This window comes from Lytechinus variegatus, chromosome 17, assembly GCF_018143015.1.
Source record: "Lytechinus variegatus isolate NC3 chromosome 17, Lvar_3.0, whole genome shotgun sequence".
Taxonomy (NCBI): Eukaryota; Metazoa; Echinodermata; class Echinoidea; order Temnopleuroida; family Toxopneustidae; genus Lytechinus; species Lytechinus variegatus.
The window spans coordinates 14155046-14179589 of record NC_054756.1 but is presented as its reverse complement, the minus strand read 5'-3'; the positions used below and the strand labels follow the sequence as shown (position 1 = coordinate 14179589).

Below are 24544 nucleotides of genomic sequence, written 5' to 3'. Positions count from 1 at the left end.
ATCACCGCAAGCTGAAATGAAAAGATGAAACACCTAGCACGCATAAGCAAGCTTATAATGATTAAAGAAAAATGGGCCAACTGCAAAAAAGAGAGAATATAATACGAGGTTTAACACGTTTAATGCAAAAAAACTAATGAGGATTGGACGGAGACTAAAGAGTCGAGAAGTCTCCCTTGCGTCCTTTACAGTGATTCCAAGCACCTAAATGGCATGATCCTCAATTTTCTGGAAATACAAGAAAACAATTTTTTTTGTTTCACTCACCCCCTTCTCCTTCACATAAGAAACGTTTTCTCTCAGCGCAATTGTCGTCATTCCATCGTCGTATCATCCGGAAACAGCGTGCACCCTCGTTGAAAACCCTTGATCCCGAACCAAAATTGTCGTAGGTAAGACGTGTCCCATCGAGCCAAGTCACTGCAGATAAACCTATCCAGTAATCCCTATCAGGGTCATCGCCGTCTTCGATCGTCTCGACCAAAAAATTTTGTTCTTCCTGCGATTCGATGTTGACCACATGCATGCCAAGGTTCTCGCACGAGGATTGAGCGGAGTAGAAGTCTAGTGCATTCTGACAGAAGATATAGCGAGATCCACTGAATTCGATTTGATCCGGGTTACATGCTGGAAAAAAAGATAAAGAGTAGAATATAAATATAGGGTAAGCATCCTCGATAATATATGAGCAGAAGCAGGATGAAAAATACGAACATGCACTGTAAGCTTTATATAAACCAAAAGTCGGGTCTACTTCTCTTTCTGCAATGAGTTATTAATAAACACAAGGCAAAGGCGATTTTGTGTCTCGCCCATTTATCAAAATAACGAGAAATGTCCTGATTTGCGAGAGCACACAACAGAATTGTAAAGAAACTTCATTGTGAAATGACTGGAATGGAATAACACTTGTCATAAGATTCTTTAATTTAAGCGTTAATGTTGACCTCAAAATGAACTTTGGCCATGCCATATGACCTCCAATCACAATAACATTCATGCCCCCTAAGTACACCTTCAACCCAAGTTTAGTATAAAAGTGACTAAGCCCCTTTCACAATTGACGTACGACCTATTTACGACCGCCTGCAACAGTTTTTTCTTGTTGTTGCACGATCGATCTCTTGGTGTCTTGCGAGCTCTCGCAGTCGTTGTAGACAAATGCATGAATTTGAGGTGGTCGGAGGTGGCCGTGAATGGTCGCATCTGAATATGTTCAAAATCCAAACGCGATCAAATACGATTGATTTACTCGCATCAGGTCGTACCATCCGTCGGGCGATCATCGTGTGAGTGTTGTTCAACGTTGTACGACTTGGTGCGAGAGGTTGCACAACTACGTATAGTCGCATTTAGTCGACTGGAGGTCGTACAACACTTGCACATGTGCTAGAGACCTACAGAGACCAGTCTTGCGACTGGGTGCGATAATATAAGACTGTTGCAAGACCGATCGAAATTACGGCTTACAACATTCCACTACCGTTGCATTCGTATGTATGCGACCGTTCAGCCCCTTTCATAATTGACGTCCGACCAGTTTACGACCGGCTGTTGCACGATCGATCTCTAGGTGTCTTGCGAGCACTCGCAGTCGTTGTAGACGGTCGCACGAACTCGAGGTGGTCGTGACTGGTCACATCTGAACTTTGAACATGTTCAAAATCCGAACGCGATCAAATACGATCGATTCACTCGCATCAGGTCGTATCCGGAGTCGTACCATCGGTCGTGCGATCATTGTGCGAGTGTTGTGCAACGTTGCACGACTTGGTGCGAGAGGTGGCACAACTAAGTTTACTCGACTGGAATTCGTACATCACTTGCACATGTGCTAGCGACCTACATGTACAGAGACTTTTCTTGCGACTGGGTGCGATAATATATGGGCCATAAGACTGTTGCAAGACCGATCGCAACGGCTTACAACATTGCAATACCGTTTCATTCGCATGTATGCGACCGTTCCGCTCGCAAGCCCACGTGCAACACTCGCATGTGATCGCACGAGCACAATAGGATCATAAGCGACTTACTCTTGCAACGGGTTTTACTGGTAGTTTCTGTTGTACGACAGCTGTTGCAACTGTGAAAGCCTCTGTGCGATCTTATGAGATGACTGGCGATTGATGCCTGTTGCAGCCTGTCGCACGACCAAAAGGTCGCAAATGGTCGTACGTCAATTGTGAAAGGGGCTTTACGGTTGAAGAGTTATGTGTCATCTCATTGACCATTGACCTTACTATATGTGAGCTCTGATTGCGTCATGATATGCAGGTCCCCTCACATGTCCAACCCAGGTTTGGATGAAAAGTGACTTACGGTTGTGGTGTTAGGTGTCCTATGAGAGTCTTGCATGTAAACTTTAACGTTGACCTGAAAATGAACTTTTACCTTACCATGTGACCTCTGACTGTAGCATAACAGCAGGTCTCCTAACTACATCTACAATCAAAGTTTGGGTGAAAAGTGACTTGCGGTTGCGGAGTTAGGTGTCATATGAGAGTCTTGCATGTAAACGTTAACGTTGACCTGAATATGACTTTTGACCTTACCATGTGACCTCCGACTGCAGCATAAAATGCAGGTCCCCCAAGTCCACCTATTATCCCAGCTTGGTTGAAAAGGGGCCTATGGTTGCGGAGTTCTGTGTAATAAGGTCTGTGACGGACGGATTGACGACGGACGGACGACATTTGGATCTCTAAGTCTCGCCTTCATCTCTGGTGGGTAAGATAAAAAGGAAAGGTCATAGCTTTGTTGCTCCTTTAACGTTCTCATTCTCATAATGGCTATCTATGTATTTAAGATAATCGGTGAGCTGGATTGCCCATCTACATCCAATCACGGTCATAGTCCATTGTCTTAATTGTCCAACTTGGAATTCCAATATACACCTCCATTTAAATTAAAGTTTAAGAAAATCATTATATGTTTCCCCGTGTGATATTACTTGTCTTGTGCAAAAGGCCTTGGTGCTAAAATAGAAACATAGGTATAGGAAGAACAACATTTAAGGAGCACAACGTGGTAAGTTTTATCAAGTCTGATGAAAATTAATTTAATGAAGTTTAAAGGCCCCTCACACCTAACCGAATTGCCTGAAGTATGCCTTGCGATGGCTGGCGAAATGCATTACTTTAAAAATCGTTCTCAATGGTAACTGATAGTAAATCATATTTACCCTTCGTGTTTGGGTTCGTATACCTTCTGAACTAACAACTGTAATTATTCAATTTCGCACGGAAATTTGAAACTTGAAATTTAAACTTCTCGACGAATTGAAAAATTGTTGATCATAAATAAAAGATGCATTCGCACCTCTTATGTAGTCTGCGGTAATCGTTCGTGTGTTATTGTCGCGCATATTCGCATATTCCCTCGTCGCGCTTTTGCCAAAGTGTAACGATATTCAAAGAGCCCTTAACGAAGCAACACGATGCCAAAATATGATACTATAAGATAAGATACTATGACAATCACTTTGCCATCTTCTATGCGAAGGGAAATTAATACTAACTTTTACTAAATTGTAATAGCGATGCATACACGAAGACCATGAAGACAAGGCTAAGAGACACTAAGACAAACTATGGATTGCGATGCAAGCGAATGACCAGACGAATAATTTGGCATGTTGCGTGGATGGCTTCTCTGGCCGTAATGAAATCCGACGGACCTGGTCGCTTTTTTACACCCCAAATAGCGCACACAAATGTACAAAAACGCCCGATCTATTCCCTCGTCTTCGTTTCTAATCGCAGGCCATATCCAACAACTGCTCACTGTTTAGTTCGTTCGTCCTGTTGGGTTATATCAACCCTTCGCTTGCCTTCTTCTGAAATTTACTCAAAGACATGAAAGAGGTGAACCGAAAAATCGATGTCCTTCGCATGCTATATTTATCCTTCGCTTACCTTTAGTTGATAAAATTTGACAATAGTTTAATACTGATCGCATGATTTGACAGAAATTGTAATTGAATTCGTTGAATTCGCGTGTATATGGTGTATTTTTCCCATTCGTCTCTCTTCGTCCGTCTACATTCGGTCAGGTGTGAAAGGGCTTTAAAGTTTGACAATTATTTTGTGAAAGGAAATAATGTGTGTCGCCAAGAATATGCAATAGGTAGGTTAGTATATAATGTGATGTCCTCACTTGAATCTTGAAAATTTCGTTATTTTGTTACAAATTATTATTATTTTCATATATGCACAAATGTTTCCCATGTATAATAAGTTTCAACAATTATTATCTTACTCAGTTTTTCCAAAAATATAGTCTAAAGTCAAATTTGAAAAGATCATTTAACAAAATATATATATCGCAAAAATATGACATTATCGGCTTACTCATTGCATGATTCATGAAGACATGCCTAGAACCCTCTCACCGACATAAACATGATAAAGCAAAACTTAAAATCATAAAATAGCCTTAAAAACGGGCATACTTAAACTTTTCGACATGCACTCGCCAGAGTCTGATCGCAAGTTTTAGTACATGTATCTCTGTTTTGCGGTACCAATACCTTATTTATGAAATTGAATTTGTCATAGCTTTGTTACTCCTTTTCCAAGTTTGACGAAATTTTCCGTGTTTTTTGTCTGATTTTGACCCGTTCATATGTAATAAAATTGAGCCCAGAGTACACCTTACATGTTAAAATTGGTTTCATTGTTAGTTGAGACGAGTAAAGACGAAGAATCTCCTCTCGAAACGTGTTTCAAATCATGGACCTATTACAACCATTAATTACTTAAAATTGACAAGAATTAACATAAAGTTGCATTGACTGAAAGAAATATATCCAACATTCAGAATAAGTATTCTCATTAATCATCATCGGTTTGAAGATAAATTTGAGTTTTCATCTGAAGACCGAATTATTTCTTCTAATACCACAATGCTTTTAACTTTCATTGAGGGATTATGTACTTTATCTTTTTCGAATGCAGAACAGCAATATATTTTTTTAAAACGAGTTGACAAATTTGAAATGCTAACGGAATGCCAACCAATTACAATACCCGAAGAGGCAATTATTCTGTAAGCCCGGTCAGGGCCGGCCTCTCATCGATCCTGGGCACATCATATTACGAATGTTGCGTAACATGTATACACCGGTCTCTAGTAGTCTGCTGGGCAAACCCCTTCACTCGAGTTAAGGGTCTGAATGTGCAGCCTACTCATACATCGTGTACTAAAGGCTCTCTCGCTCAGGAACGGCAAGTTTTGTATGTGCTAGTCTTTGTGTGGAGCTACACTTGTTGATCAAAGTTCTAATCAGGGTCTGTGCCTGTAGGCTAGGTCTATAGTCTATTCTTTTGCACCCCTATCGAAAGTAGTGATATCAACGTGATAGTTATACTTCCATCATGCGTACTTAAAATTACTGTTGGAAAACTTATACGAGGGAGTTGGAAAAGATTCCTGATTATACCAAGCCCACACAGGTGCTGACCGCTGGCGCCAAACGCTGTCCTTGACAGGTGTATGTGCTCAATAGGTACTATTTATATTATTCTCTCGTCACTACAAATATCAATTACCTTGCATTATATTTTATTTTTTGATTTATTTTTCTTGATAATAAATTTACCATTCTTTTTAAGCCATAAATGTAACTTTTTCGTTTTTCCTTTGTCGATGATGATGACAATAATGATAGCAATAATAACAACAACAATAATAATAATAATAATAGTAATAATAATAATGATAATAAAAGTAATAGAAATGATAACAATGACAATAATATTGATAATGATGAGTTATTTTAAAACGCACATCAAGTGCCATTAAGCATCTCTAGTTCCGTCCAGAGGACGGAGATGAACTAGTTTTATAATGTCCAGTCCACTATCGTGCCATTGCATGTGTATAATAAATGTTTTGAAGTTTCATAGAGAATGTTGTCAAGTGCCCTTTATAAAAAAAAGTTGTCTTTGTCGAGAGTATAGTGAATCAGAGCAGTAGTTTCGACCGTGACTCTGGACAAACTACATACACTGGGGCCGCGGAACCGGGGGGGGGGGCTTCAGCCCCCCCACTTTTTTCCAAAACCGTGTACAAAAACGCAAAAATTACCATACGATTGTGATTTCTAGCATGGTCAGCCCCCCCCCCACTTTGAAAACCGTTCCGCGGCCCCTGATACATGTACATACGATGTTTCTTCAGCTCGGAAGCTTTGCGATGAAACTATTCTCCTGCCAATTTTCGATAAAGACCTCCCAGCTTTTTTTTTTTACAGTTCTTTTAACAGGCATTCTGTCGTGCTTAATACTAGGGCCTGCCTCTATTGCATTTTGCGTAAAGTCCCTTGTATTGTACTAGGATTGTTGGCTGTTATTTATCATAATATTATGACTAGAATGTACGATTTTCTGCTTTTCATACAGTGTATTTACTGATCAATCATGTTTGACTACCATGTTCGGTTTTCTGCTTTTCATATTTACTGATCCGTTGAAAGCAAACACAATTTGAATCACAAGCATATTACGCACGGCTGCCATTGGGCAAATAGCATTGTGGGTAAATTGCTAACTTATCCACTCACCACATGGTATACTTTCATTTGGTCTAATGCCATTCCATCCATCAACATTTCGTCTAACAACCATTGGTCCAATAACAATTTGGTCCAATAATCACTTCGTCTAATTACAATTTCGTCTATGACCAAGTCGTCTCATTACCAGTTGGTCTAATATCCATTTCATTTTCATTCATTTGCACAATAAACACTGATTCCAATTAGACCAAATGGTATATGGACTAGATGGTTATTCGACCAACTCGTTATTAGACGAAATGGTGAGTGGACGAATTGGCAATTAGACCAATATGAATAGTGGATGAAATGATGGTAGACCAAGGGGGTCGGCAATTGGACGAATTGGCATTAGACGAATTGTAAATAAACCGTATTGGGAAGCCCGTAGTCTAAAAACTCTAACAGCTGGTTACTGAGATAAATTGCTGAAAGCTAACATGTCAAAAGTGGATTTAAGACAAGATTATAAATACATGCAATATTTTGTTTCCTGTCATATATTAGAAAAAAAATGTTATTATTGTTAATCATAGATTAGTCTTTCGGCCTATATAGTGGAGCCGATTGTGTATAAGACTAACCAATATCAACAACATGGAATGAACAGAAATGCTACAAATGACTGCACTTCCTCTTTTTTTATTCCAAATGAAGAATAGACAGATTTTGACACTTAAATATCTACTATATTGTGAATTGATGATACACATTCTAACCCCACGAATGCAAAATGACAATACTGTCCAAAACCATAGGCTGCAATTTCAAAATATATTTGGACCTATTGAGAAAGGGGATGTTGGTGGACAGGGCGAGACGACCCTCTACATCCACATGGTCTATTGTACTGTACAAACTTCGAAAGTCGACAGGCGGGGGGGGGGGGAGGGGGGGTCACACGTACTCCCGTCCCGCAGAATCCTCATCAATTTCCAAGTCAATATTGTACATGTATTTCCTCATATAGCACATCAAACCATCGTTTCACCAAGTGCAATTTTACCAATATTCATAATTTTTTTCTAAAGAGCTCATCATAAGCATAATCGATAGTTTCATCAATGCTGTCAACATGGTTTCGTGAAATAACTTCATAGAATCATGTTATCACTGGATGGTACGCTTTAAAAGAATGGCGTGATAAAAATCAATGACATTCAATAAAAAAAACATTAAATTGTTTACCTTTGCATATCCTCGGAAGATGCCAAATGGAAAGACCAGCGAAAGACAGAAGAAACATCCTTAACTCCATGTTTTCAGATTTACTGTAGTCCCAGAGCTGATCCAAACAACTATTTTTACAAGAACTCGTGTCTGAAACGGACCGTTTTGTTGTCGAAATATAATATTGTCAATAGAACTTCCCCTTTGACGATAAAGTCACTCAAAAAGACCGCAGTAGGTGCTTTGTGTTTGTTCATCAAACATGAAGCTTGACCTTTCCCCTTTTTTGCAATAATAGACACGGAATTCGAATAAACAAATATGCATGTTCTTCCGAATAGATGCATGAGCACCTTATCATGCACAGTGATATATTTGTAAAGAAAGAAAGTATAAAAAATAAACGAAAATCAAAGTGCAATCTTAATACATATTTCGCTGAGTTGACAGCCCCTAAATATTTTCTGAAGCAAGGGAAAAACAAGAAAGAAAGCGATATTAATGGGAGATATAAGAAGGAAGTGTTTGGTAAATAGAGGCGTGGGTCATGTAAACGTTGACAATACGCATGTTACTCAATTAATTAAACCAGTGGCGGACCGTGACCCGGAGGAGACAAAGCATTGGAGGGGCATAGCATTGTTCACAAAGAATACAGTGCCCCTCCAATCATTTGTCTCCTTCGGCATGTTCGGGTCACGGTCCGCCACTGAATTAAACAAATTAACCGAAAGTCATCTTTAGGTTGTCTTGTCCTCTATCAACATGACTAAAATACTATGACGCGGCCGCCCCTCCCATCTGGTAAGTAGTTTCGGTTAGATTTAGATAATTATGATTAATAGTCCATCCCTCTGTTCTGTTAAGAAAAGAAATCATATCTTCAATTCAATAATCATCTCGTTGAATTTACCGTTAACGACCATAATTACTTTCATTTTCAGCTTATCTTATGTTTTCTTTCCTCGCTTTCCTTTTATTTCCATGTCCTTGTCACCTCTAGATTTTTAAGTTTTTTTTTTATTTGCGCTTGATGTGCTATTTTATGTTATGTTCATGCATTTTGTAATTTTTGCTCAAGAAAAAAAAGTGAGATTACGTCATTATGCAATGTTATTGTAATACTGCATGTTTTTCAATACAACCATGAACAGAATGTACATCTTGCTAACACACAATATAATGAAAACTCGAATTCCGAGCAGGAGAATATGTGCATATTTACTTCAAAACGGGATATTTTAAGCTCCATGTTCCTTAGTAGATTATAATCATTCTGTAAATTCATAAAACAAGAATTTTTCTGCAATTTAACAGAACAGGTCTGTTTAAAAAGGGAAAAGGGTGTTTTATTCAAGGAAATTTGTAAGATTCCATACATCAAATACCAATTTCCTGTAAGATTACGCAATTCGGTAAGATTACAGGTGTTCTCGAGACTCTGCTGCAGGAACTTCTTTTATTTTTTCTAACAGTGTATAATTACATGAAAGCCTGTTTTCTATTTTCATGTGTTTCACCTTCCTCAGTTTCATTCTCTTTTATCGACATTATACTTCCCTCCTTTTTCCCCTTCTCCCTCCCTTTTATCTTACTTTTTCTTTCCTTCTTCCTTTTCTTGCGCGGCCAAAGGGGGGGGGGCGTGACCCCTACGACACCCACCTGGATCTGCCTATGCTGGTGGCATAAAAGGGATATTTTTTTACATTATACAGCCCCCCCCCGTGACGATCCCCGCCAACCCCCCCCCCCAAAAAAAAAATATATATAAATAAATAAAAAAAATAACAAATAAAAAAAACCTAGTGCACAACAAATGCAAATTCGTCCCACTTTTTTCAAAGTATTTGAGTGCCATTTTCATGTGCATATTCAAGTAATTAAACTTGACAAAAGCAACATTATCAGTTACTTCTGTGTATAATGTTGCAGTCGTGCTAAACGAAACTGGCCTCAAACCGAACGATTCGACTGTGGTGAAGTCGGTTCCGGTTCCTTGGTCCGAAGTCCGATAAAACCAAAGCTATCGCCCGTGAAACAAAAAAAATAATCCTGTCCTAGAATTAAAAAAAAGAAATCTGGGGAGTTTCGAGGAATTCTATGACCCTTCTACTGGATCGGAGAATGTTAGGGATGACCAACAGATTTTAGTTTGCATGCACAGTCCATATCGGCCTATTCAAACTTTTATTTACATTCCAAAGAAAAGAACTGGATCTTGCAATAGGCATATAATAGATTGTAAGTAAAGGTACATTCATAGATTTCTGTAAATATCATTGAAAAAATTACTATCTGATATTACCATGATGACGAACGGATTTCCAGGAAAGAACCTATTAATGGATAAAGAATAAGGAAACAAAATAATGGACAAGTCTGAAGAGGAAAAAAGTAGGGATGTTTTATTTTCTATAAAATCATTTTATTGTACAGTTACATTTCGATACCATAGCAAAGGTATATTATAAACACAGTTCATACAATAACATATCTGAAATTTAATTTTGGTACACATAATGAGAACACGGTAATTGAAATTAATATACAGCATAACAATTCTCTTCCATTTTCTATCAAAATCATGAAAAACTATACTAACTTGTTGATTTTAAGATAATGGTGGTTGAAGCCTCAAATTGGAGAATGTCTTGCTTCTACTGACTTATTTTGCAGTCTCCTGTGTGTTCTCTGGTGACTGCCAAGACCATGACTTCTTTAGCCAGGTAGGGATGTCCCCATGTCTGGTATGCGAGTTTTTACAACCATCTTGCCTGTCTTTGTGACTCTGTGACATCTCTAACTTGGCTTATGTTGCACCCGTGGTGCTCAATATGAGCGATAAAAGCTCAACATTTATCGAGTTAATGAAATTTGATATCGTTTCATTCAATGAGAAATGCATAGTATTTGAAATAAAATGAACCCCCATGGTTGTGTAAAAAGTGCGAGAAAATGTTTCCATAAGGAAGGTAGACATGTCTACATCTAAGATCCTGTCATCTGATCATCTCTCACACGGGATGTAGACATGACGAGATCCAAGATCTTTTCATCTTATTATCTCTTACATGGGATGTGGACATGACGACATCCAAGATCTTGTCATCTGATCATCTCTCATACGGGATGTAGATATGACAAGATCCACGATCTTGTCATCTGGTCATCTTGGATCTCGTCATGTCTACATCCATTTTGAGAGATGATCAGATGACAAGATCTTGGATCCATGATCATTTCATCTGATCAACTCTAAAAATGTAGACATGGCGAGATACTGAGTACAAAATCGTGTCATTTGTCATCTCTCAAACGGGATTTACATGTAGACATGACGAGATGCGGAAACTTGAAATCTTATCATTTTTTCCAAGGATTGTAGACATGACGAGATGATTATCTGCACACCTAGATGGCACTCTTTAGCTTCCATACACAGCGCTTATTCCCATCGAAATTAGTCGTGAGCTCTGGACGATCGAAATATACTGCAAAGGCGACGCATGCGTTGATGGTTCAATCGTCAATTTCATCGTCACAGAAGCCGAATCCGTAGATTCAAACAAAGTGGCACTACCATGGCTACAGCACGAGTATCAACGAAATTGCCTCCAAAGAACGATCAGAAATATTACATTATGTACAGCGATATAAATGACAAATTTCGGCCTCTTTGTTATGACTGCGGCAATGAAGAGCGTTCGTCTTTTAACATCACGAATTCACATGCTTCTACCAAGGTTTATTTCAAACATGTGAATAGTGTCAATGAATTTAGCTTAAAATCAGCATTAAAGCTTGTGTATAGTTTTGGTAAATCCACCAAAATGCACCTATCACTATTCCAATTCATTGCTAGCTAATATGAATGGATATGCCCTATAACAGTTATGATGTGGAGGATATGAAATGAAAATGTGTTTTACAGGATAAATTTTGCGATTTTACATGGAAATTTAACTTGATCGGGTCACCCGATCAAACTAAAATATTTGTGTGTTTTTGTCTTTCAATTAAATCCTATTCCAAATCATGGAATGGGCTGAAACTTTCAAGATATGTTCTTTGTCTGTAACTTTTATGTAATCGTATCACTAAATTTATAAGATAAGTGCTTGAATGCCCATTTTTTAATTTAAAACAAGCATCGCCGAGAGATGGCGCTATATATCCAAGATTTGAATATTTGAAATTTTCTCAGAGAAGTGCAGTTGGAAAAATATCTAACGGTCTCTACGCTTCAGTAAGACTGTCATATTAGATGATATTCGATTATCGATCACATTATTGACCCTTTACCAAAGCTATACACAGGCTTTAATAAAATGGGATATCTCAATCAAAACAACATATATCATGTCACAAGTCATGTTCATGGTTTGTGACTTATAATCAGATTAATATATACACCCTCCCCATAGTGTTCGATTCGAACATTGAGTACATAAACCACTCTGTAATAAGCACCTCGCAGAAACTAGAAAAGCACTATGTCTGTTCTTTCTCCCAATTTCACTTTATTTGATAGACGACGACACTGTCCCATGCTATTCTTTTGCTTCAAAGTTAAGTTTCCCATAATGATTATTTGAATCAAGAACATGGATCAAGTCTTTGGAGGTTGTTTCTCTGGGGTTCCTCTGAAGGTGTGAATAGTCGCTCTCTTCATTGGTCTGATCGTGCTCTGGAGATCCGAGGCTGTCCAAGCTCTGATAGGCGTTGGCGGAATCTTCAACAGCAAGACGAGGATCTTCATAACCATCGCCATCCTTCTCTTCCATTGCGTGTGGATAAAATGATTTTGACAATTCCTTTCGTTGGAGATTGTCGTATGGCTCTTCTGGAATAACCTGTACAGGATCTTCATAATCAGATATCACCCCTTTCTCTGCACCAGGATTCCTTTGATCACGCTTTAGGGATTCATAGGTATGTTCCTGGCCATTTGCTATATCATTATTAGGGCTACAATCAGTTACTGCCTCAATATCAGTTTGTTCTAAGACTGCATAGTCGGGAATGATGTCATCACTATCATCGAAAGTACAATCAGAGCTAGGCTCCAGAGTCTGGTATTCGGGGTTTGAAAGTGAGCCTGTCTTTGGATCTATCGGATATTCATTGTCTACATTAGGTTCCAAGCATGCGTACTCCGGATCGCTCTTCCGAAGTCCCTGGTAATTAGTATCCATTCGTGAGAGAGACTCGTTGACCTGACTCTCGTCAGGTTTCGAAGGTGTATCAGAGTTAAGATGGAGGGACGTGTAATTGTTATCACCCTTACGCAAATCCTGGTATCCTTCATTATCCGTTTCAGCCTGAACCATTCTCTCATTTTGATCTTGAGAGTCCAGATGTTTCGGCTTGAAAATATTTTCCTGCTTTCCATGTATCAGAAGATCTTGGTAAGGTGCATTTTGCATTTTTTGTGCACTCGGTATTTTCTGTGGACATCCTGGAAGGGTGTAATCATGATAATCACCTTGTTCTTTACCCCCAAACAGGGTATTGTAGTCTTCTTCTCCGACCTCATTGTAGATGTCTTCACTTCGTTGGTCAGTAACTGAACTTGGTAGTTCAGAGCCTGCATTTAAGGGAATTTTCGGCGAAGCAGGACTCCCAGGTGAACCCTCGCGCAGAAGAGAAGTGTAGTCGGAATCGCCATCACGTAAGTTTTCATATCTTTTGTCTGTTTCAGTTTCACCCCTTTGGTGCTTCAGGGCTTTCTCTTTGTCACCGCCCAAAGTAAGCCCAACACCTCTCCATTCAGAGCCTTGGACATGTTGGTGGGAACTAGTGTTATCCGAAATTTCTTGTTTCAAGAGATCTTGATATGTACCGCTTTTCGTATTTCGTGCATTTTCTGGTAGATTGTACTCGTGATAATCGCCATGTTCTTTTCCTCCAAACAATACATTATAATCCTGTTCTCCAACCTCATTATAAATAAAATCGTCACCTTCTTTAGAAGGTTGCACGGTTGCAGGTAAGTCGGAGTATTCGTGTGATTGTTGACTTTCCCCTGAAGATACAGGCATTGTAGCACCCTCTACGGGGTTTAAACATTCTATGTAGTCATTTTGGTCGACACCAGTGCTGGTAAAACCTGGATTGAGAACGGTCATGGAGTCACGTTGATAATCCTGAATGGCTGGTTTTGACACTTTTTGTCTACAGGAAGACCAAAATGAAACACAGAATAAAATTCAAGATTTGGGTGATTTCAAACCATAATCATCTCAAAGAGTTAATGAAGCATATTCAATCATGTATTCCAATCTTGTTTGTTCAATATAGTGTTTAATAGACTGATGTAGATTGGTGGGTCTGTTTGCCCTGTCAAGGACGTGATAAGAGAAATGAACTGATGTATGAAATTGCTTTAAAATGGGCTCTTTTCTAAATATTAGTCATGTTTACTTCTTGGAAGTAATCTTTGCAATCAAACCTAATGTGTGTCTCTTCTTTGTTTTGGAATCGGATGAAAGCATGTATGGTGAGGGGCGGACAGCGGTCTTTCTTCACTGCAGATAGACCAATGGACCCCATCTTTAAGAAAGTGTCTTTATTTCAGATCTGTATATGATTGACTAATGATAAATTCAAATAACATAATGCGTCTCAGCCACAATCAAAGATATGTCATACACAGTAAAAAAAAAAATATATATATATATATACAACGCTGTTTACTATATGAACCTTACCGTAATTGTTGAAACATTTTAAACAACACTCTAAAAACAAGAAATGTTAACTTAACATTTGAAAGGTTGGAGGAGTGACAACATTTTCTTAATGTTGCATTTACCAATTTAACTGGTTCTACCCATCACTTTAAAGGTAAATGCCATTTTTGGTAACGATATCAAAATGAGTTCGTACAGAATCCAATGAAATGACCACTAAAGTGTCTGTTTGTATAAATAAAACGCATGTGCCAAAGGATTCTGGAAGAAATTGTGTAATTGCTGAGAAATCAGCAAATAAGCACGAGATTCGGGTAGGGCGTCGGGCCCGACGCCCTAAGCAATTATTATACATTGTCCCACGTGCGCTTATCTGTGTTGGGGATTTTCGGTGTGAACATTTTTCAGCGTATATTTCAAGATTTCACAAAGTCCAGTTAATGTAACTGTACCAGATCTAGATCCTCGATGATATACTGGCAATTAAGCCTTGTTTTACAGACTTTCTCATGAAATCAGTGTTAACTGCAACTACTGGAATTTCTCTTTAAATGTTGGATTCAGCTTTTTACAAGGTTGGATGTAACATTTGGAAAATGTAGTCACTCCTCCAACCTTTCAAATGTTGATTTAACATTCGAATTTTTAGAGTGAAGCGTTTAAATCTTAAGCAACAAAGTTTAATTTTCAATATCTAATCTTCAATAAATTAAACATGATTGTTTAAACGGTTGAACAAATACTGTAAGGTTCATATAGTAAACAGCGTTGTATAAAATCTTAATCAGCGTTTTACTGTGTAGATATAGAAAGTCTACAAATAAGAATGATAAAATAACATTACGAAGATGATACCTTCTCTTGTAGCAGATGACTCCAATGGCAACAATCAGCAGAAACACGACAACAACGGCTGGAATTATTGAGCTAATAGGGTCTGTGGTTAATAGAGAATAAAGTAGTTGTGCATCTGTCCAAGCTTATTAAACTAAGTAATTAACGAATGAGTCATAAATGGTTGATAACTGAGAAAGGATTGATGAATGAAGGGCAATAGGGCCCTATGCAAGAATTGATTTGTAAGAAGTTTTCTTTTCTTCGTGAAATTAATATTTATGAAGAAGCACTTGAGGAATTTGTGCTTTAAAAATTTGGATTAGCCCTCTGGCCCATCCGCCCTCATAAACACACACGCGCACGCAGTTACACCTTTCTCGATTTCCGCATACTACCTTGTGGTAGTAAGAACCATATTAGAAAAAATCCTCTCTCTTTCCTGCTTGTTAAATACTTGAAAAATCAATAATGTGTTCCCTCCTATCCCCATTATAGCGGAGCGCCTGGATCGCATCATGTTTTCAGAATTAGAGTTACAAAAAAAAAGAATATAACATGGAAATTAAAAAACAAGACAGAAGTAAGAAGAGCGACAGCAAACTCAAGAAAAATACAGAGACAAATAAGTAGAACTGAAGATGGAAAGGGTGAAGAAAACAAGGAAAAACACTAAAACAACCAGAAGAGCACCTACAATTGTTGAATGGAGTATTTTGTAATCTCTGAAGTTCACAACGATAAGAAGAGGTCTACAACTAGATCTGACTATGTTCTCATCCTTACTTGTTGACGATATTCTTCTATTGGTTCCTAAATCTTGTTCTGTTGTTATCATTGCTGATGACAATGTGGTCATATCTACTAACATGTCTTCGGTCATCGATGAAGTAGTTGTTGTAACATCCGACACCAGCATCTGTGAGGTTCTAACAGCTGCGGTTTAAGAATAAGGGAGAGGGACGAGAATGAAGAAAATTTATGAAGTGGAATAATTTTAATCTTGATAAAAGCGAGTCATCGATCACCACGAAATCTGACTTAGTGCACTACGTGTGTTTACCTGAAGACGAGGTTTCCCCATTAGTTCCTGGATCTGGTCCTGGAGTTGATGCCAAGGTCGTACTTTCTGCTCTTATTTCTTCAGTCGTCGATGAAGCAGTTGCTGGATCACTCGATAACGCCATGGAAGATGTTACAACGCTTTTAGTTGTCAGGAGTGTGCTCAAATCGATGAGCTCCAGAATGTGGAGTGTTATGTTGTGGACATAATCACCGTCTTCATGTACATCAATTGTAATCTTAGGGTGAGAATTAATTTTGATTTACGTTATATTTCTATTTAGAGGATTTGTAGTATAGATATTGCCTCGAAATTTACAATTATACACAATCCCCCATAAAGTATGCACAGAGTTCGGGTAGTAATCCATTTGTTTTGAGATCAATACAATCAATCTCGTGACCTTTCAACGCTACAGTACATTGAAGCTAGTGTTTCTTCATTTTGTCTCAACTTTGTTATTTTGTTCTTGTTTCTCGTTGACTTTTAGTTGGTGCGTTCCTTACAAAAATGACTACTGTTGAAAATAAATATAGACACAGTCTAAATAGCACTTCTCCAATTACTTCTCCCACTTTGCTTACCAATATTTGGTTGGTGAGCTGTGTAGGATTGGTAGGCCTACTCCGGCACCTGACTCTCGGTCTCTCGTTCTTCATTCTTTCAATTCTAACATTTTTTTTATCTGTATCACACAAAAACCGGCGGCAGAACGGTCCGATGTTACAAACAGAGACCAAAATCGCATCGAAGTTAATGGCTGTGTGGTTACATGTATACATCTTGTCATTATCAGCATCTATAAAAGTTCAAGAACAAATTCATTCTGTTAAATCATTAATACTTCTCATTGATTTTTTTTTATGGAGGGGAAAACTTCAATCAGGCCTCTGACCAAGCTTAAATCATAATACACTCTAAAAAATGAAGTGCTAATTCAGCTCTTAAAGAGCGTGTATAGTGACTGCACTTCGGAGTGCTGTTTTGTCTAGTTCAAATTTGAACGAGGAAAATCAGCACTCCGAAGTGCAGTCACTATACACGCTCTTTAAGAGCTGAATTAGCACTTCATTTTTTAGAGTGTAACATGAAAACTCTGCCAAGTCAGATTGGTTCCAAATAGACTCAACCGTTTCCCCTTGGGCATGTCGACTTTGTCATAGTCGTCAAAGACATAGGATGTTTCCATGTGTATCCAATATATCTTTGTTTATGATAGCTCCTTCTATAGTGCGTATCAAAAAAAGTTTACACTTTGGAAAAATCCTGTAACATTATACATTTGTAATATCCTGAAGATTTTTCCACATTTTAACATTGGTACAGATCTATTTAAGGAAATGACGATATAACTGTCGAAAAATATTTCCGCTTGAGTGAGCACCACTTTTGAAAAGTTAGTGAAAAATGATTTGCGCAGAACTTTGAAATAGTTATGCAAATAAAAGTAGACCTTAATCATGAAGAAAACATGGAATTCAGCTAGTAAAATTGATTTGAAGATATCTTTTACCTTTTTAAACTTGTTTCCTTGCCCAAAACACTTCGAAGAGTGCATTACGCTTACCCCACTCCCCCACACACCGAGGCCATCGTGACGGTATTTGCTTTTCAATGAGCTGTGATTTACATGAAATTGCTTAGGCTTGATTTTAATTTGGTAATCATTGTCAAGCTTGTGAAAAGTGTGGAGAAACAAGTATTAAATGAAAAATAAAATGTAAACACACTTTAAATGATAAAAACTCTGGAGATAAAAAATGCTGGATATGTCTGATATACACTTTTGTTCAGATTCATTTATGTCCTCAGATCCAGCTGGCACAAAAGGGTAAAGGTTGTGCTTACTAAATGTTGAAATTTCAATTCGGGTGGCAAAATTGTTACAAAATGCTAAAATGTATCCGTTTTTTTTTTTACAATTGACTAAAAGTGCAAGGGAAATGTATGAGAAATGTTACGCAGGGTAAGTTTGATTTCGCCCTTTCCCTTTGGCACAGTGTGAAAACAAGCATTTTTGCGCAAACAAATTTCTGCGAGTTTTACAAAAATGGACAGTGCTCACTCAAATGTAAATTTCTGTCAGAACTATATCTTTCATTGGATAGATGAGACGCAAACCCAAGATTATATGTGAAAAAATTACCCACATGTTGTATATTTTTGAATTCCCAAGGCTTTTTCAAAGTGTAAACTTTTTTTGATACGCACTGTATAGGCCTACATTGGAGAGGACTGGAAAGTGTTTGATATTATCAACAGACAGTGATCTGAATAAGGATTTTTGGAAGAGCACTGACTTCGTACCAAAAATAGTTCTGGGATATCCCGGAAGGGGGTAATTCTGCCTTTTCATGCTTTAAACTAAAGTGATGGTGATTAATAGGGCATTCATTTTAACCAATCGATTTCCAATAGTTTCCTCAAACTCAGTAGTATTTATTCAGTATTATTGCCTCTTAATCATTTCAATTATTGTGATTTATCATTATATCAAATCAATCTACTTCCAATCCGATTCTCCTTCCCAACTTTTTTTTCTCAAAATCTATGGAAATGAACCGAAAAGACCTTATGAGGCACATAGCTTAACAAAGTACTTGATCATTCGTGGCGAATAAACGAAATAATGTCTTCGCCAGTATTGCTATATGCCAATGGAAATTATGTATTAAGCCAACAATTCACAAATGTACCACAATCTCTTCTTTTGCTGATTAAACTCAAATAATTTTGTCTTGTTCATGAACAGAATAACGTCGCTTATGATTTCGACCGAAAATACAATAGAAATTAAAAAGTAGATAGAAGGGAATGCATAAGAAATAAGAAAATACATATGAAGAAATGCGATACCGTTTTTTTTTAAAGTACCTTTGATCAGAAACCTACAGTGTCTATCATTAACAATTTGGGGGTATATCTACCTTCAGACCGACACTCGGATGCAACACTATCGCCAGATGAACCAGACATATACATGACGTCTGTGGTGATTACCCCAGCATGAAATGTGACAGAAATAAGTAAACGCAAACAAGATTACTTTTGGTTAAACATAATATCAAAATCGCCTTTCATTCTTTAACATGCAGCTATTCCTGTTTCTTAAAGTCCTCTTATGCTTCATATACAGTAAAAAAAAATAGCACATTGTTTAAGCCTGTCACTCTAAAACCAAGGGTTTTTTGTTGCTTTTTTTGTATTTGTTTAAACAACTTGTTTAAAAAGTGTAAACAGTTGTTTAACATGTTTAATCAGTAATTGTTTGAGTGATGGGCTTAGACAAAGTGCTTAAAATTTTAAAGAGCGTTTTGAGTGTACTGAACCTCTTTATGCAATAAAAACACTATGCTGTATTGCTAAATAAACAAGGGAAACTAATTACTATATAAAAAAGAAACAAATTTTATGTTTCACAAAACTGTATTAGATTAGACAAGGGTTGTGTGCACCTTCTTCCTAAAACACGTAAGATCTATCGAAAAGCAAATGAATGTTTTTCATATCAGAATGATAAAACAGATAATTCAATGGAATACAAACCTACAGACTATGGTATGACTAAAGCATCAATGAAATCGTCTCAATTAGGATATATTGTATAATTATCATCATTCATTATGTCAACAATACCACGCATCGGCGCTTTGTATTTTATTATACAACATCTATTCACAAGTAGTTTTATGTTCGTTCATTCAACCTGGGGTCAAAAGCTACCATTATCCTCGTGCCGATTTCATAAAGACTTGTAATGAAAAATGCCTTCTAGATTGGAACACAGCAAAAACTGTGGTACATAGATGTACATAGATGACCACACCAGTTATTTTACACCGGTGTTAAATTTGTGGTGTTAGTTTTACAACTATAGGTGTTATTACAACACCTTTTGTTGTTACATTTTCACTCTTTGGTGTTATGTTTAATCTCTTGGGTGTAATTTTAACACCTCAGGGTGTGGTCCTTTATTAACACCAATTTGTATCAGTTTTAACACCGCAGTTTGTACAGTGTATTAGCTAATAAATTCGAAGAAAAAAATCAGTAATTATGGAATCTTAATTCAAAATCATTTTTTTAATATAACGGGCCCCTGATCTAAAAAAGGAGGCCATTTGTTTCCGAGTGAAAATGGATGATCTACCAGAATTTTAAAGCATTGTCCGCTCAATAAGAGCCCTCCTGGGTAAAGAAAAAAAAACACACCTTCATTTCTAAGTGAATGACACAATGATTGAATCTTACCAATACGTTGACGAATTTGAAAGTCCCGGGAAGTGACGTTGATGGTTGTACTTCCATTCACAATGTCTTGTACAGTAATATTCATAAGTTGGTGTCCACCAAATACTATATACCATGGTCCTGTGAATCCATCTTCGTCATCGGCTTCAACTCGCAATTTCGTGTTATTGCTCCGATTGACTCTTGAGAGGAGACCACGTGGTTCCGATGACCTAATTTGCGTGGCGTGCATCAACATGATCAATGTTAGCGGATATTCCTCACCTTGAGAACCGCCTGTGCATGTCATGGCAAAATGTCCGGAAACGGGTATTTCAAAATCTATAATTGGATGGGGAGGATTTAAAAGGGATTCAACAGCTTTCATATGTCACTAAAACGAACTAAAATGAAAAAAAGATGAATGAGGGAATAAAATAATGATTGATAGAAATATTATATAATAAAGAATAAATTAATTAATTTATTTTTTGTAAAGTTTTTTTTAAGGAGTAAGAGAATAAATGAGTGCGCAACATCATGGAATTCGCTGCAATAGAAGATTCATTCATTGCTGTTAGTGTATGAAATATCATTTGATCGAGGTTGGGATAGTTATGTCCGCATACATTCGTAATTCCGAAGCTTCGTTATTCCGAAGGTTCGGATATTCCAAAAGTTCGTTATTCCGAAGGTTCGTATTTCCAAAGGTTCGTAATTCAGAAGGTTCGTTAGTCCGAAAAAAAAATGAGGTTCCTAATTCCGAAGGTTCGTTAGTCCGAAAACAAAGTGAGGTTCGTAATTCCGAAGGTTCGTTAATCCGAAAAAGAAATGAGGTTCGTAATTCCGAAGGTTCGTTAGTCCGAAAACTAAATGATTAACTAACCTTATTTCGTTTTCGGACTAACGAACCTTCGGAACAACGAACCTTATTTCGTTTTCGGATTAACGAACCTTCGGAACATCGAACCTTATTTCGTTTTCGGATTATCGAACCTTTGGAATAACGCCACAAATGATCGGATTAACGAACTCTTTTACGTTTTCGGATTAACGAACATTGAGGTATAGGCAATTTGCGTGTTTCGGAATTACGAACCTTCGGAATAAAGAACCTTCGGAATTACGCACCTTCGGAATTACGAAGTGTAACCGTTATGTCGATGGTATGATATTAAAAAATCTTCATCTCGCGTCGATTTATGTTTGAATTGTTTCGTTTTTTACTGACGTCATAACATTCATTGAATGCGGTTCGTGTACATGTAATGACCAACGATTTGAAATTGATCTGGCATCCCGATATGATAATAAACTCCTGCAGAGATTCATACACATTTCATCAAGAGGGGAAGTTCACCCTGAAGAAAAGTTTGTTGTACACATAGCAGAAATAGAACTTTAAAATACTGGTGAAGGTTTGACGAAAGTCCATTAGAATTTTAATTTTTGGATTTGTGACGTAATAAACAAGTAGTTGACCCGTTATGCAATATAAAATGCATAAATTTCAAGTTTATATGTATCGTGATGACTTATTTTTTGTTTTATTTTTAGGAACGGGTGTGAAATGATTTGTCTATTGATTATACTAAAGGTACATTTTAAATTTTCTGAGAAAATGACATTTCATTTTTTATACCATATGGAAGCTGCTCGCATTGACGTCTCAATTCAAATAATTTAATTTTTTTTATTCTGTTATGTATTTTTCTCAAACCTTTGGCAATATTTTTTATTATCTTTCTGCTTTTTTTTACAATACACCTTTTGTCAGGGTGAACTTCCGCTTTAATGATTATAGTGGATTCACGAAAAGAGGAAATAATATCACGTAGGCCTGTTCAATTATTCAAAGATTCAAAAGAAATATCTACCATTCGAACATCCACTTCCACAGTCCCCATGAGATGCACACAAACAGTATGTTGTATTTGTATTAGAAGGCCTGGTTACATTGCACATCAGAGGATTGATACCTGGAAATAAGAATCCGTAATTGTTGATTATTGTTGTTACTGTACTCTAAAAAAAAGTCTACTGGAATCTGAAGTACATGAGCGGATCATTCTTATAGATATATATAGGTGGACACACACACACCCACACACCCACTATCAGAGTGATGGAAATTGATATAAATGGATAACGATGTCTACACTTGAGAGGCACGAGAGACGGTACCAGGCAGCATGGTAATTTGATAGAGGCAGGCAAGATGTTCCATTTGTGAGTTAGATAAATATAAAAATAAACTTGTACGCAATAAATAATATAAATTGCGAGCTGTTGTATAAATTCCAATAATGTTTGATAATGTTGATAATAATGACTTGAGTCTTTCCAAACAATAATGATAAAAAATAATCATTTTCTCATCAAGATCTTCAATAAATCAATCCGACAGACATAAATGAATCACAAACGTCAATTTCTGACTTGAGTTTATTTCAGTTCCAATACGAACCAGATCACAAATCGTGCTTGGAGTAATTTTTAACTTCCGATCAGTTTCATGAAATATCCATAATTTTTCTTCAACAAAACTGCCTCTACAGTGCCAATCAAAAAAAGTTTACACTTAGAAATCATCCTGTAAAATTATACATTTGAAATATCCTGAAGATTTTTCCACATTTTAACATTGGTACAGATCCATTTTAGCATATGACGATATAACTGTCGAAAAATATTTTCGCTTGAGTGAGCACCACGTACTTTTGAAAAGTTAGTGAAAATGAATTGCGCAGAACTTTGAAATAGTTATGCGAACAAAAGTAGACTTTAATCATGAAGAACACGTGGAATTTAGCTAGTAAAATTGATTTTAAGAATTTTTTACCTTTATGAACTCGTTTCTTTGCCCAGAACACTTCGAAGAGTGCATTGCGCCCCATCCACTCCCTATACACCATGTACACCGAGGCCATTGTGACGATATTTGCTTTACACTGAGCTGTGATTTGCATTAAATGGCTTAGGCTTGATTTTCATTTTGTAAATCATTGTCAAGCTTGGAAAAATTGAGGAGAAACAAGTATTAAACGAAAAAAATGAAATACAAACCCACTTCAAATGATAAAAATATAGTGAAAAATGCTGGAGATTTCCGTTAAAAACTTTTGTTCAGATTCAGTTGTCCTCAGATCCAGCTGACACAGAAAGGGTAAAGGTTGCGCTTACTAAGTGTTGAAATTTCAATTTGGGTGGCAAAATTGTTACAAAATGCTTGAATGCATCCGTTTTATTTCAATTGACTAAAAGTCAATTGTACTAAAAGTACAAAGGAAATGTATATGAAATGTTTCGCTGGGTAAGTTTTATTTCGCCCTTTCCCCACATATTGAAAATGAGCATTTCGGCGCAAACAGATTTCTGCGAGCTTTACAAAAATGGACAGTGCTCACTCAAGTCATTTCATTAGATAGATGACACCCAAACCAAAGATTACATTAAAAAAATTACCTGCATGTTTTATACTTTTTGATTCCCGTGCTTTTTCAAAGTGTAAACTTTTTTTTGATACGCACTGTATAGGCTCACAACAAGTACCGTCCTTGGTTGGTGTACGTACGATCTAAACTAATATAATTTGTTTCACCTTCTAATAACTTCTATTGTTGTCATGTAGAACAAAACTAACTTCTATTGTAACTATTTATGGATATTGTGTGTCCTCCGTGGCGATCAAAGCATTCAAGGTTATTTAAATATGGCGTAATTTTCCGCAATAGTTGGTGTTCTCAAACTGTTTGTTTAGCTAATCCAATGTTAGCTTCAGATACCACACTCTTATTTAGTGGTTATCTTCGATGTACTGTCAAAGAACATATTAATCAATGACTCGGCGAATAATGTCACTATTATTAGCAAAACTTTGCAAGCACGACGCAGGACGAATTCAAGAACATAGAAAATATATTGTCAAGTAGCCTTTGACAAGAACCCATCAGGAAGTCTTTGTCGAAAATTGGTGATTCAAAACAGCAGCTTTGT

The 24544-nt window shown here is 37.1% G+C and overlaps 2 protein-coding genes across 2 annotated transcripts; both read right to left on the bottom strand.

Moving 5' to 3' along the window:
* Positions 1-259: 259 nt before the first annotated feature.
* Positions 260-8044, bottom strand: LOC121431252 (C-type lectin domain family 4 member G-like). The gene is made up of 2 exons (XM_041628762.1): positions 7748-8044; positions 260-627 (listed from the first exon to the last, which is right to left on the bottom strand). Exons 1-2 carry the CDS (start codon positions 7815-7817, stop codon positions 260-262), a joined length of 438 nt encoding a protein of 145 aa, XP_041484696.1. The 5' UTR covers positions 7818-8044.
* Positions 8045-12279: 4235 nt separating this feature from the next.
* Positions 12280-20879, bottom strand: LOC121431251. The gene is made up of 7 exons (XM_041628761.1): positions 20570-20879; positions 19246-19305; positions 16903-17117; positions 16319-16556; positions 16042-16191; positions 15277-15358; positions 12280-13903 (listed from the first exon to the last, which is right to left on the bottom strand). The coding sequence occupies exons 1-7, from the start codon at positions 20805-20807 to the stop codon at positions 12280-12282; spliced, it is 2607 nt and encodes an 868-aa protein (XP_041484695.1). The 5' UTR covers positions 20808-20879.
* Between the last annotated feature and the right edge of the window lie 3665 nt (positions 20880-24544).

Coding starts and splice junctions, on each gene's coding strand:
- LOC121431252 (XM_041628762.1), bottom strand. CDS start 7,817: ATGGAGTTAAGGATGTTTCTTCTGTCTTTCGCTGGTCTTTCCATTTGG. Junction 628..7,747: donor TCTTCCGAGGATATGCAAAG/GTAAACAATTTA, acceptor CTTTTTTTCCAG/CATGTAACCCGGATCAAATC.
- LOC121431251 (XM_041628761.1), bottom strand. CDS start 20,807: ATGTTGATGCACGCCACGCAAATTAGGTCATCGGAACCACGTGGTCTC. Junction 19,306..20,569: donor TCAAATTCGTCAACGTATTG/GTAAGATTCAAT, acceptor TAATCACCACAG/ACGTCATGTATATGTCTGGT. Junction 13,904..15,276: donor GTCATCTGCTACAAGAGAAG/GTATCATCTTCG, acceptor GTCTTCCTGTAG/ACAAAAAGTGTCAAAACCAG.